The 15292-nt window shown below is 34.7% G+C and overlaps 1 protein-coding gene across 1 annotated transcript in view; it reads left to right on the top strand.

Moving 5' to 3' along the window:
- The window catches only part of Tex11 (testis expressed 11), a gene marked incomplete at its 5' end in the record, with an annotated part of 294023 nt that overhangs the window by 116593 nt on the left and 162138 nt on the right, over positions 1–15292 (top strand). Inside the window, 2 exons of the mRNA XM_047535242.1 lie at positions 10922–11003; positions 13467–13545. Of these exons, the coding sequence (XP_047391198.1) occupies positions 10922–11003; positions 13467–13545 (161 nt within the window). The remainder of the gene's footprint in view (positions 1–10921; positions 11004–13466; positions 13546–15292) is intronic.

Below are 15292 nucleotides of genomic sequence, written 5' to 3'. Positions count from 1 at the left end.
ACCTTTTAGGGAATGGGGGTATAGTTGAGCAGTAGAGTGCTTGCCTAGTATCCATGAAGCTCTGGGTACTATCTTCAACACCACAAAATTAATTAATTGATTGGTTAAAATATTGCAAGCATTTTTACTTTGAAATAATTATAAATTCACAGGATATTACACAAATAGTACCAAGAAAAAAGGAAATAAAATGAAAGCAATGATGGTTAGGATTCTGAAAATATTTTTTTTCGTGGTGCTGGGGATTGAACCCAGGGCCTTGTGCTTACGAGCCGAGAACTCTTACCAACTGAGCTATCTCCCCAGCCCCTGAAAATAAATTTAACAATCCAATAAAAATAATTTAAAAGAGGTCCTATGTACCCTTCACCAAATTTCCTTTTAATGGTTGCTTGCTGTATAACTATATGAAAAACAGTAAGTTGACATTGGTACAATGTGTGTGTATAGTTCTATGTCATTTTATCCCATGTGTAGATTCATGTAATTATCACTGCAATCAAGATCCAAAACTATTACATCATTCCAAAGATCTCCCTCTTCTCTCACATGCTCTCTCTTTATATTTATACACATATTTGTTCCCTCCCACCACTGCCCCTCAGCCCTAGAAGCCACTGCTCTATTCTCCATATCTATAATTTTTTTATTTCAAGGATGTTATATAAAATGCTGGCCTTGGTGGCCCATCAATTTAGGATGCTAAGGCAAAATATTGCAAATTGGAGGGCAGACTGGGCAATTTAGTGAGACCCTCTCTCAAAATAAAAAATGAGAAATGGCTTGGGGATGTAGCTCAGTGGTTTAGTGCCCCTGGGTTTAATTCCCAGTACTGAAAAAACAAACAAAAACCCTGCAATGTTGTATAAACAAAATCATACACTATGTGACCTTTTGAAATTGGCTTTTTTTTACATCCAAGGTTTCAAGTACATACAATTACATTAATAGTTGATTCCTTTTTATTGCTTGAGTAACACTTATTAAGGATGCGACACAGTTTAACTGTTTACCCACACCTGTTAAAGAATATTGTGTTTCTGGGTTTTGGTTATTAGAAATATAGCTACTATGAACATTTTTTATGGATTTTTGTATGGACATACATTTCTCTCTCTCTCTCTCTCTCTCTCTCTCTCTCTCTCCTCTCTCTCTCTCTCTCTCTCTCTCTCTCTCTCTCTTTCTCTCTCTCTCTCTCTTTCTGATGGTACTAGTGATTGAACCTAGGAGTGATTGACCACTGAGTTACATCCCAAACCCTTTTTAATTTATTTATTTTATTTTGAGATAGGGTCTCACTGGGTTATTTGGTACCTTGCTACATTGCTAAGAATGGTCTTGATCTTGCAATTCTCCTGCCTCAGCCTTCTAAGTCACCAAGATTACAGGCGTGCACCACCACACCTGACTTGGATATAAAGTTTCATTTCCCTGAGGTAAAATGCTCAGATATGCAGTTGTTGAACCATTTAGGTATTAAGAAATGTAAAACTGTCTTCAGAGAAGTTGTATCATTTTGCATTTGTACCAACATTTTTTGAGATTTCAGTTTCTCTGCATTCTTGCTAGGGCTAGAAAGTCAGTATTCTAAAAAATTTTGCTTTTCTAATGTAGTAATATTTCTTTCTTTCTCTTTACTTTTTTTTGAGTTGGGGGTCTCACTGTTCTGGCTTCAAAGTCCTGGGCTCAAGTAATTCTCTTGCTTCTACCTCCTAAGTAACTGGGACTACAGGCACATGGCACTGTTCATGGACTTTGGTTTCAATTTGTACTTTCCTAAAAGCTAGTGATATTGAATACTTTTTCATGGACATCTTGCTTTTTGTATATCATCTTTAGTGAAATATTTGATCAACCCAAACTAAATCAGGAGGACATACACAATTTAAACAGATCAATTACAAGCAATGAAATAGAAGACACCATCAAAAGCCTACCAACCAAGAAAAGCCCGGGACCAGACAGATTCTCAGCCAAGTTCTACAAGACCTTCAAAGAAGAACTTATACTCCTTAAAGTATTCCATGAAATTGAAAAGGAGGGAACCCTTCTAAACTCATTCTATGAAGCTAGTATCACCCTGATACCAAAAGTAGACAAAGGCACATCAAGGAAAGAAAACTTCAGACCAATATCCATGGTGAACATAGATGCAAAAATTCTTAACAAAATTCTGGCAAATTGCATACAAAAGCATATTAAAAAGATAGTATACCACGATCAACTGGGTTTCATCCCTGGGATGCAAGGTTGGTTCAACATCTGGAAATCAATAAATGTAATTTGTGACATCAATAGACTTAAAGTTAAGAATCATATGATTATTTCAATAGATGCAGAAAAAGCATTTGATAAAATACAGCACCCCTTCATGCTAAAAACACTAGAAAAAATAGGGATAGTAGGAACATATCTCAACATTGAAAAGGCTATCTATGCTAAACCCAAGGCCAACATCATTCTAAATGGTGAAAAAAATAAAAGCATTCCCCCTAAAAACTGGAACAAGACAGAGATGCCCTCTTACCACTTCTATTCAATGTCGTCCTTGAAACTCTAGCCGCAGCAATTAGACTAAAGAAAATAAAGGGATATTAATCGGGAGTTCTTTCCCTATTAAACTTCACTATTTGCTGATGACATGATTCTATATTTAGAGGATCCAAAAAATTACACGAGAAAACTTCTATAACTAATAAATGAATTCAGCAAAGTAGCAGGATATAAAATTGACACTCATAAATCTAATGCATTTCTATTCATAAGTGATGAATCCTCTGAAAGAGAAAATAGAAAAACTACCCCATTCACAATAGCCTAAAAAAAAAATACTTTGAAACTCATTTACCAAAAGAGGTGAAAGACCTTTACAATGAGAACTACAGAACACTCAAAAAAGAAATTAAAGAAAATCTTAGAAGATGGAAAGATCTCCCATGTTCTTGGATAGGAAGAATTCATATTGTCAAAATGGCCTTACTACCAAAAGTGCTATACAGATTCAGTGTAATTCCAATTAAAATCTCAATGATGTGTCTCATAGAAATAGAGAAAACAATCATGAAATTCATTTGGAAGAATAAGAGACCCAGAATAACCAAAGCAATACTTACCAGGAAGAATGAAGTAGGAGGTACCACAATACCAAACCTTCAACTATACTACAGAGCAATAGTAACAAAAATGGCATGGTCTTGGCACCAAAATAGACAGGTAGACCAATGGTACAGAATAGAAGACACGGAGACAAAACCACATAAATACAGTTTTCTCATACTAGACAAAGGTACCATAAACATACATTGGAGAAAAGACAGCCTCTTCAACAAATGTTGCTGGGAAAACTGGAAATCCATATGTAGTAAAATGAAATTAAACCCCTATCTCTTACCTCACACAAAACTTAACTCAAAATGGGTCAAGGATCTAGGACTTAGACCCAGAGACCCTGCACCAACTAGAAGAAAAAGTAGGCACAAATCTTCATCATGTCGGCCTAGAACCAGACTTCCTTAACATGACTCCCAAAGCGCAAGAAATAAAAGCAGGAATCAATAAATGGGATAGATTCAAACTAAAAAGTTTTTTCTCAGCAAAGAAAACTACCAACAATGTGAAGACAGAGTGTACAGAGTGGGAGACAATCTTTACCACACGTACTTCAGATAGAGCACTAATCTCCAGAATTTATAAAGAACTCAAAATACTTTACACCAAGAATACAAATAACCCAATCAATAAATGGGCTAAGGAACTGAGCAGACAATTTATATACAAGTGATCAACAGATATATGAAGAAATGTTCAACATCTGTAGTAATTAGAGAAATGCAAATCAAAACTACCCTACGATTTCATCTCACCTCAATTAGAATGGCTATTATCAAGAATACAAGCAACAACAGGTGTTGGCGAGGATGTGGGGAAAAAGGTATTCTCATACATTGCTGGTGGGGTTGCAAATTAGTGCAGCCACTCTGGCAAGCAGTGTGGAGATTCTTCACAAAACTTGGAATGGAACCACCTTTTGACTTGGCTATCCCACTCCTTGGCCTATACCTAAAGGACTTAAAATCAGCATACTACAGTGATGCAGCCACATCAATATTCATAGCAGTTCAATTCACAATGCTAGATTGTGGAATCAACCTAGATGCCCCTCAATTGATGAATGGATAAAGAAACTGTGGTACATATACACGATGGAGTATTATTCAGCCATAAAGAAGAATAAGATTATGGCCTTTGCAGGTAAATGGATGGAGTTGGAGTATATCCATGCTAAGTGAAATAAACCAATCCCAAAAAACCAAAGGCTGAATGTTTTCTCTGATAAGTGGATGGTGAAACATAACAGAAGGGGGAGCAGGAAAGAATGGGGAAGCATTGGATTGTGTAGGGGGAAAGGAACAGAGAGGAGAGGGTGGGGAGGAGGAAAGATAGTGTAATGAGACAAACATTATTACCCTATGTTCAGGTATGATTATACAAATGGTATAACTCTACATTGTGTACAACCAGAGAAATAAAAATTGTAACCCATTTGTGTACAATGAATCAAAATGCAAAAACTTCTATAATCCTTTTGATTTAATTTTTAAGAAGTAAAATTTCACCTCTGAATTGCTTATACATCTTTGTCAAAAATCAGTTGACCCTGCTTAGTTGATCAACTCTGGGTTTTCTGTTTCATTGATCTACATGTCTTATCCCATTTCTAGTAACAAACTACCTTGATTACTGTAGTTATGTAATGAATTTTGAAATAGTATAGAGTAATTATGTCTACTTTATTCTTCATTATCAAAATTGTTTAACTTATATGATTCCTTTGCCTTACCATATAAATTTTTAGAAAATATTGTCTCTATCTAAAAAAACTCATGTGTTTTCATCAGATTTTTTTAAACCTATGCATTATTTTCAGGAGAATAAATGTCTTTATTGTAGTATATCTTCAGTGCATAAATTTAATATCTCTTTTATTTAAATCTTCTTTAATGCTTTTTTGAGCATTTTGTAGTTTTAATCAGATAAGTCCTTTATGTTTTGTTTTCTTTGTACCTAAGTATTTTTTAGTCATTGTAAATATTTAAATTTCAGTTTCCATGCATTCCTTGATAGTATATAGATATATAATTGATATTTGAATATTTGTCTTCTGTCACTTTGCTATACTCATTTATTAGCTCTATGAATCTTTTGTAGATGTGTTAGAATTTTCTATGTCAATGATTATGCCATCTATAAATAAGGGCATTCTATTACTTCCTTTCTGATTTGTATGCCTTTTGTTTATTTTTATTACCATTATGTGCTGGTCAGGACTTCTACATCACTATAAGAGTAGGAATCCTTGCTTTGTTTGTGCTCTAAAGGGGAAAGATTTTAGTCTTTCATCATTAACTATGTTGTTAACTGCAAGTTTTTGCTGATTTTTTTTTTTTTGTGGTGCTGGGGATTGAACCCAAGGCCTCATGTACACTAATCAAGTGCTTGACAACCAAGTTTCATCCCCAGCATTTGTTGATATTCTTTATGAGGTTGAGAACATTCTCTTTCCATTCCTAACATGGCAAGAATCTTTATAATGAATATTTTATTTTGTCTGCTGCCTTTTCTACATCAATAGGTATGATCATGTGACTTTTTTCTTCTTTATCCTGTTAATGCGGTGGCATTATCAACTATTGAGCTAGCATTACATCCCTGAAGTAAAGTCCACTCAGCCATAGTGTTTAATTCTCTTTTGTATTTTGCTGAATTCTGTTTGCTAATATTTTGTTAAGGATTGTTACATCTCTATTAATGGGAGATATTGGTCTGCAGTTTTTCTCTTTGTGCATAGGCATACCTTGTTTTATTGTGCTTTGCTTTGTTGCAGTTCACATATACTACATTTTTAACATATCAAATGTTTGTGGCAACCCTGTGTTGAGCTGATATCGGTGCCATTTTTCCCAACAGCTCAGATTATTGTTAGCGTGTTTAGCATTATTTTTTTGCAGTGCTGGGGATGGAACCCAGGACCTTGCTCATGCTAAGTAAGCATTCTACCACTGAGCTATATCCCCAGCTCAACTATATATTTTTACATTGTTTTTTAGGCATAATGCTACTGAATACTTAATAGACTACAATATGGTATAAACACATTTTTCATATGCATTGAGAAACAAAAAATCTGTGTGACTCACTTTATTATGATATTCAATTTATAACAGAGGTATGGCACCAAACCTGCAATCTCTCTGAGATATGCCTTTATGGTCTTTGGCTGGTTTTGGTTACTCTAGTGCAACCACCTGGGTCTGAATCAATCTTTCTTTTCTTCCTTGTTTCTTTCTTTCTTTCCTACTGGCTCTCTACCATTGAGCTACATCCCAAGATCATTTTATGTTTTTTATTTTGAAACAGGATTTTGCAAATTGTCAAGGTTGACGTTGAACTTCAAATCCTCCTACCTTAGTCTCCTGAGTATCTGAGATTAGAGGTGTGCATCACCAAGCCAACTCAGTATTGCTTTCATAATTGTTTTTATTGTGTTAAAATATACATAACAAAAATATATGAGTTAGATAAAATTGGGCTTCAATACAGTTACATTTTTTTGCTTCAAAGGAAACTTAGGAATGTGAATATATAATCAATGGGATTCTTCCAACAGGACTGGAAAATATTTGCAAATTATATATCTAATAAACATCTGTCATCCAGAATGTATAAGAAATTCTTGCTACTCAGTAAGAAGACAGAACAACTCAATTGGAAATGGGTAAAGGTTCCAAATAGACATTTCTCCAAAAAATATGTACCAATGACCAATAAACACATGTAAAAATGTTCAACATCATTAATTATTAGGGAATGCAGATCAAAAGCATAATGAGAAAAAATTTCATACCCACAAGTATGGCCCTCTGACTTCTGTTATTTTTCAGGATTGTTCTAGCTCTTTTGGATCTCTTGCATTTTTGTATTTTGAGGTGAGCTTATTGATTTATGTAAAGATGCCATCTGGGATTTGGAATGGGGTTCTGTTGAACTCAAAGATCAATTTGGGGATTATTACCATCATAACAATATTAATTCTTCAAATCTAGGAAAACTTACAAAAGTCTTAATTTCTTTCAACAATATCTTGTAGTTTTCAGTGTATAATTTTTACCCTTCTTTATTGCTATTTATTTTATTCTTTCTGATTTTTTTTTTAAATCAAGTGAATTTATTTTCTTAAATTCACTTTTGGATTGCTCATTGCTAGTACATACAGCTGACTTTTCTAAAATGGATGTTATTTGTTGCAACTTTGTTAAACTTTTTTTAGCATTAATAGTTTTTTAGTGAATTTCTTAGGATTTTGTATATACAGGATCGTATCATCTACAAATAGAGATCATTTTACTTCTTCTTTTTTTTTTTTTTTTTTTGGCAGTGCTGGGGATTTGAACCCAGGGCCTTGTGCTTGTGAGGCAAGCACTTTACCAACTGAGCTACATTCCCAGCCCACTTCTTTCTTTCTGATCTTTATTCCTTCTTTTTCTTAATTTCCCTGACAAGAACATCTGTTAAACTATTGAATAGAAGTAGCAAGAGCAGATGTACTTTTCTGGTTTCTGGTCTCAGGGTTAGAATTTTAAGTATTTAACTACTAAGTGTCATGTTAGATGTAGGGTTTTTTTTTTTTTATAGATACTCTTTATTAGGTTGAGGAAATTCTCTTTATTCCTGTTTTTTTTTGTGTGTGAATTGAACAACCACTCTGAATAACAGTTTGATATTACTTGATAAAGGTGAATGGTCCTACCTAATTAGTCAGCAATTTTACTCCTGGGTATATATTTTGAAGGAAACTCTAGTCTTTGTGGAGAAATGTTCTGAATGCTCATACCATGATACTTCATGTTATCATTTGGGTTTGTAATAATTCAAATGATCAAGGCAAAATAGGCAAATAAATTGCAATATATTCATACAGCAGAAAACCACAAAATAATTGTTCTTAAACTTTAGTATGTAAAAAGTAGTATTTAGAGTTCCTGTTAAAACAGTTTACCCATGTACAACGAGAAGAATGATAAGTTATACTCCATTTATGTATGATGTGTCAAAATGTGTTTATCTGTCATGTATAACTAACATAGTAGAACGAATAAAAAAGTTTGCTTACTTATGACCTCATTAGACAGACACGAAATTTATGTTGAAATGGAAACTTTTCATAATGCTAATTGTTGTCAGTCAGCTTCCTTTTATTGTAATAACACCTGAGATATATCAACTTAAAAAGATGAAAGATTTATTTTGGTTGACAGTTTTAGAGGTTTCAATCCATGGTTGATTGGTCTGTTGTTTTTGGGCCTGTGGAATGGTAGTACATCATGGCAGGAATGTGTGACAAGGAGGTCTATTCACATCATGTTGCCTAGAGAACAAAGAAAGAGAGAAAGAGGAAATAGCCAGGTTCCCGTTATCTCCTTCATGGGTATGTCTCCAGTGATCTAACTTCCTCCAACTAGGTCCCATCTCTTCAAAGTTCCAAAACTTCCCAGTAGCTATTGGCTGGAGACCAAGCCTTTTAACATATGGATCTTTGGGGGACAATTCAGATCTCAACTATAGTATTCTATAAACTATACATATGTGTTTTTTTATATTTGGGTATGTGCATGTGTATGATATGCTTTATACTAAACAAGATTATATTATTTTTGGAGCTTGCAAGTAATATGCAGATCCAAGATAGACTAAATGGAAAGCTTATGATCTTTAGAATCTTAACTGATCCAAATTCAAGTTTCAGCTCTATCGCTTACCATGTGACCATGGGTAAGTTACTTAGGTATATCTGGGCCTCAGGTTCTCATTTGCAAAACCCTGTATGTATGTTGTACCTGGAGCCTGTTTCTGAATAACTACTAGTAAAAGCAAGCAAAAATCAAAGAAAGAGGACCAAGAATACTGGTGAGAAAAGTTACAGAGAAGACAAGGATATTGATAGTAGGGAGAAAGCTGATGAATTTGACAATCATTCATGACTTCTAAAAGTATAGTTTAAGGAGATAGGAAGTATGGACAACACAGTGCACATGTTTATAGAAATAAAAAACATGATGATACAACAAAAGCATAGTGTCCATTCTCTGGAGTATTTTTAGTAATAAATCAGAGAAAAGTAGAATAACTTGTGTGCATATGGCATACTTAAGGAAAACAGTCTGCCAAATCTCTAAGACTTATGCATCCCTGAAGGTAAAATTAATTTGAACACAGTACACATTCTGATGTGCCTGTAGGAAAAGTTATTGCTATTCTTAGGATGAACGTTCACCAAATATTCATGCGTTAATAGCTTAATCCCTAGTTTATGACACTACTGAGAGATGGTGGAACCTTTAAGAGGTGGGGCCTAGTGGGAGGTTTCAGGTCTTTGGTGGTATGACCTCAATGGGGAGTGTGGAATCCTGGTCTCTTTCCCCTCCTTTTTCTCTCTCTTCATATCCTGGTAGTAAGGTGAACAAACTTCCTCTACCATGTGCTCCCACCATGATGTACTGCCTTGCCACAGGCCCAAAGCAATGGGGTCAACCAACCATGTAATTAAACCTCCAAGACTGTGAGCCAAAATAAACCTTTCATCTTTTAAAGTTGATTATTTCAAGTATTTTGTTGCAGCATTAGAAAACTCACCAATAAAATGGTAATGTTATAGTTAAAATTGTCAACCTTAGTTTATTCTCTTTATTGATGTCATCTATAGTTGCCAACCCTTTTATTATCAGTGCTTACTTTCCCTACCTTCCTATTCATACAATTTTTTTTGGCACTAAGGATTGAACCCAGGAGTGATTAACCACTGAGCTATATCCCCATCCCCAGCCCTTTTTAAAATTTGAAACAAGATCTCACTAAGCTGCCCAGGGCCAGCTAAGTTGCTGAGACTGGCTTTGAACTTGAGATTCTACTGCATCAGTCTCCCCAGTTGCTGGGATTACAGGTGTGTGCCACCATACCTGGTCCCTCTTATTCATTCTTTTTTGTTTTATTGATTGATTGTGCTGGGGATTGAACCAAGGGCCTTGTGCTTGTGAGGCAAGCACTCTACCAACTGAGCTATATTCCCAACCCTCCTATTCGTTCTTTTTTTTTTTTTTTTTTTTGGCGGTACTGGGGATCGAACTCTGGGCCTTGTGCTTGCGAGGCAAGGACTCTACCAGCTGAGCTATCTCCCCAGCCCCCTATTCATTCTTAATGTATGAATAGCTGCAGTTATTTGCAGAGTATGGATTCAGTGAGTACAATGTTCATGTAGAGGCTAATTGGCATTGTAAAGAGGAAAGTTCTTTTATATTGGCCTAAGTTGCGCTTTTAATCTTAGCCTATTGTTTAAAAATTTACCCTGTCAGATAAATGTAGAACCAAGAAAGATCACAGATGGATTAGGGCCAGCTAACAATGACTTGGAAACATCATTCAGAGAAAATCATTATTAATGGTAAATAGCACAGGCATATCTTATAGAAAATACAATACATTTTCTCTTTTCATTCTAACATTGTTTACAAAGGACTTTGCTTATTAAAGTCTCAAAAGAAAATAAATCTAAGTAATGTTTGCGGTTTTGCTCATGAAGAATATTGTCTATGATTCACACAGTTTAAGTACTGACCTTGCCACTAAATATGTGTCACTCCATGGAAATGTTTACATGTTCGTTTCCTCATGTTATTTTCTTTAGATTGAATAAAATATCAGAAAATATCCTCAGGGATAGACCAGATGTTATTATATGATTTTTATAATTTGAACTCCTTTGATCCTGAGTCATCATGCAGTGGTTGAATAAAGCAGGTAATTACTTCAAAATTGTCTTTTACATTCCAGAGTTATAATATCATTGTGATTTCTTTGTTTAAAATAGGAACATTTAAATCCAGCTGGGCTTTTCTTAAAGATGAGCATCCTCTTGAAAGGCAAAACAGCTAATGAAGAACTCCTTGAAGGTAACATTTCTGTGTGTGAAGAGTACACAATTTTGAAATATCATCACCAATTTGTTGAATGAGATCTTTTGTAGTATACTAACAATAGGTATAATTTGGTGGTGGCTGAGAAAGAAACTGATCACATAGGAAAGAGATTACCAACCAGGAAGAATGAGAATAAAGAGTAGGTGCAAATTTAAAAGTTAGTTTAATAAAAGCTGAATAAAAGAAATAGTTTTCTTTTAGTCCAGCAGAGAATTATAGCTCCCCAACCTTTCTGAAGTTGTCTACCACCACAAAAAAAGATTACCTTTTTCTTCAGGGCCAAGGACTGAACCAAGGGCCTTTCATGTGCTAGGCAACTGCTCTGTCACTGAGCTAAATCCCCAGCCCCAGGAACAATTTTACTTTACGCTCTGCTTCTCATATAACTAAGAAAAAAGTGAGGAAAAAAATCCCAAACAAAACAAGGTAAAGTGAAGTTATTCTTTTTCCTAGATTGTTTTTACTTAACTCAATTTGGAGACTCTTGCTATTCAGAGTGATGATGTTTGATTAGAAATTAGGAGACTTCCCTGAATCTAAGTTTTTAATATTTTAAAATAATAAAATTTATTTTTAAATTTGTGTATTGAAATAATTATGAAATTTGTATTTTTATAGCCTTTTTTGTGCTAGGTATTACACCTAGTGGGGATTGAACCCAGGGCCTTTCACACCCTAGTGCTCTATCACATCCTCATTCCCTATTCTGTTCATTTCTTTACTAGTGAAAGTACTGTACTCTAAGAATGACTCTATTAATTACTGTCATTAGAAATTCATGTTTTTTAAACATAAAACTGGGGATTGAACCCAAAGGTGCACTACATGGAGCTATATCCCCAGCCCTTTTATTTATTATTATTATTTTATTTTTTGTTTGTTCCAATTAGTTAACATGACAGAAGAATGCATTTTGACTCATTGTAGACAAATGGAGCACAACTTTTCATTTCTCTGGTTATACACGATGCAGAGTCACACCATTCAGGCAATCATACATGTACATAGGGTAACAATGTCTGTCTCAATCCACCATCTTTCCCATCTATTTTTTATGTGAGACAGGGTCTTGCTCAATTGCCCAGGCTGGTCTTGAGCTTGTAATCCTCCTGCCTCAGCTGGATTATAGTCATGTGCTACCTACCATGCCAGGCTACTGATATTTTCTAGTAAAAAAAAGTGAAAATTTAAAAATATACTAATTTTTTATTATGAAAGTATATCACTGATACTGAAATTGCCCACAGGTCCACCATCCTCTAGAATATAAGCTCTCTAACAACAGTGAGTTTTAGGTGTTGTGTTCTGGGTTTCCAGCAGTAAGACAGTGCCTGGCACAGAGAATACACTCATTAAACTTTTGCTGAATAAATCTTTGAATCTAAACACAATCACTTAGCATTTTCAGTATTTTTTTCTTATGTGTTTTACAGAATTATAATCACATGGTACATATAACCTTGTTTTCTAATTTTTCACATACTAGTCTTAGAAACATTTTTCTATCAGTGCATATTTCCCATGTTATATTTTTTTAGTTGTAGATGGACACAATACTGCTATTTTATTTATTTTTATGTGGTGCTGAAGAATAGACCCAGTGCCTCACACGTTAGGCAAGCACTCTACCACTGAGCTACAATACCAGCCTCTCCCATGTTATTTTATATTCAGCAATTTTAATGGTTGCATTAAAGTTTAAGGCTATCGTATGGTGGACATTTGGGTTATATTTCTTTTCTATTATTATAATATACACTGATTTTAACATCTTTTTTCAAAAATCTTTTCCTATATTTTTTTCAGATGACTTTTCAGTTGTACAGTTTCTGAAGTAATGTGAATAACAATAATACAACTGCCATTTATTGAATGTTTATTGAGTGCTAGGTACATATAATTTTCATACATTGTCTCATGCAGTCCTCTCAAAAAACTGAGGATTGGTAGTATATTTTCCATGTCACAGGTGACAAATCTAAGCTGCAAAAAGTTAAGTAACTTGCCTATGGTTATACAGATGACTAGTGGTATCAAATATAGGTCCACCTGACTTCAGATTCCAAGGTCTTTTTTTTTTTTTTTTGCGGTACTGGGGATCAAACTCAGGGCCTTGTGCTTGCGAGGCAAGCACTCTACCAGCTGAGCTATCTCCCCAGCCCAGATTCCAAGGTCTTAACTGCAGTGTTCTTAGCATGTTGTATTGCCAAATTGCTTTTCAAAAGTATCGTACCAGGTTCCTTTGATTATGTCACTACCTTTTTTCTAGCTTTGGATATTAGTACTTAAAAAAAGATTTTGATAAATTGCTAGGCAAAATATGGTATATAGCAAACATTTAATATGTAAATTTTGAATAGAGGCAAATTGATGAAAATAGCTGAATTACCTTTAAAATGAAACTGAACTGATAATTCTATTTTTTTAATTCATTAGCTGTCATGGAAATACTACATTTTGATATGTCTTTAGACTTCTGTCTGAATATTGTTCGACTGCTGATGGATCATGAAAGGTACAGAATATTTGGTTTTCCTTTCTCTAAACATTAACATTTTCCATGGTTTTCATTAACATATACTGAATATATACAGGCACACACACTCATATTTTGAAAGCACAATATTTGCCATTGTGATCAATTTAGAAGATAGTACTACTTTTTTATTTATACAATGGTAAAGTTAATTTTGAAGTTTATATTAATATTTTAAAATAAAATGAAGGGGCTAGGGAGATAGCTCAGTTGTTAGAGTGTTTATCTTGCAAGTACAAGGTCCTGGGTTCGATCCCCAGCACTGCAAAAAATAAAAAATAAAAATCAAATAAAATGAAAAAAGAACAAGATGTGACTTTATAAAATGCAGGCTAGTCATGTAGAACAGGAAGGATGAGTGGGTACATTTTTGCACGTTATATGCTTTTCTGTGTTTATCTTCACGTGATCCTTAATGTCAAAAGGGACCTTGAAGTTTGTACAGACATTTTAGTAATTCTCAATCTTCAGTATCTTAAGAATCACTGTGGAATAAGCACTTGAAAAGGTGCTCAACATCATTAACCATCAGGGAAATGCAAATCATAACCTCAGTGAGAAAATACTTCACATCTACTAGGTTAACTACGATAAAAAAGATAATGGCAGCCAACCATGGTGGCACATGCCTGTAATCCCAGTGGCTCAGGAGGCTGAAGCAGGGGGATCACAAGTTCAAAACCAGCCTCAGCAATTTAGTAAGGCCCTAAGCAACTTAGCAAGACCCTGTCTCAAAATAAATATAAATAAATAAATAAATAAATAAATAAATAAATAAAAAGGATGGGGGATGTAATTCAATGGTTAAGCACGCCTGGGTTAAATCTGCCATCCAAAAAAATAAAAATAATGGCAAACATTGACAAGAATGTGCAGAATTGTAACCCTCATATACTCTTGGTGGGAATGTAAGATGGTGCAACTGCTTTGAAAAACAGGTGTTACTTCCTCAATAATTTAAACAGAGTTATCATATGACCCATTATATCAGTCAGCTTTTTGTCATTATACTGAAATATCTGTGGCTTGCTACTTATGAAGAAACTGTGTAGCGCATAGTATGAAAGTTCAAGATCATGCAACTGGCATTGCTTCAGTTCTTAGTGATAACGTTCTTGACTTTATCATATGATGACAGATGGCAACAGTGGGAGTGTGTGTGGGAGCAAGTGGTCACATTTCAATACTGGAAGCCAAAGACAGACTGAGGGGTTAGGCTCAGGATTTTATAACAACTCACTGTTGTGAGAACTCCCTCCAGAATACCAGTATTCTTGTATGAGGACAGCACCCCCATCACCTAAGGACCTCCCACTAGGCCCTACCACTTAAATGTTCCACACCATGCCAACATTGCCACTCTGGGGACTGAGCCTCCAACATATGATGAACCTTAGGGGAGCAAATTATATCAAAGCCATAACATCTAAATTTCCACTCCTAGGTTTATACCCAAGAGAATTCTAAGCACACATCCACAAGAAAAACATTGTACATCAATGTTCATAGCAGCATCATTCATAATAGTCAAATGTGGAAACAATGCAAATATCTGTCAACTGATTAATGGATAAAATGTGGTATACCCATACTATAGAATGTAGTTTGTCAATAAAGGTATGCTAAGTGAAAAACCAGTCACACATGAAAAATGTATTTTGTAAGATTTCTTTTATATGATATGTACCAAATAGGTAGATTTATAGACAAAAAAAGATTAATGATT

The sequence above is a fragment of the Sciurus carolinensis genome, chromosome X (genome assembly GCF_902686445.1).
Source record: "Sciurus carolinensis chromosome X, mSciCar1.2, whole genome shotgun sequence".
Classification (NCBI taxonomy): domain Eukaryota; kingdom Metazoa; phylum Chordata; class Mammalia; order Rodentia; family Sciuridae; genus Sciurus; species Sciurus carolinensis.
This window is presented reverse-complemented; position numbering and strand designations above follow the sequence as displayed.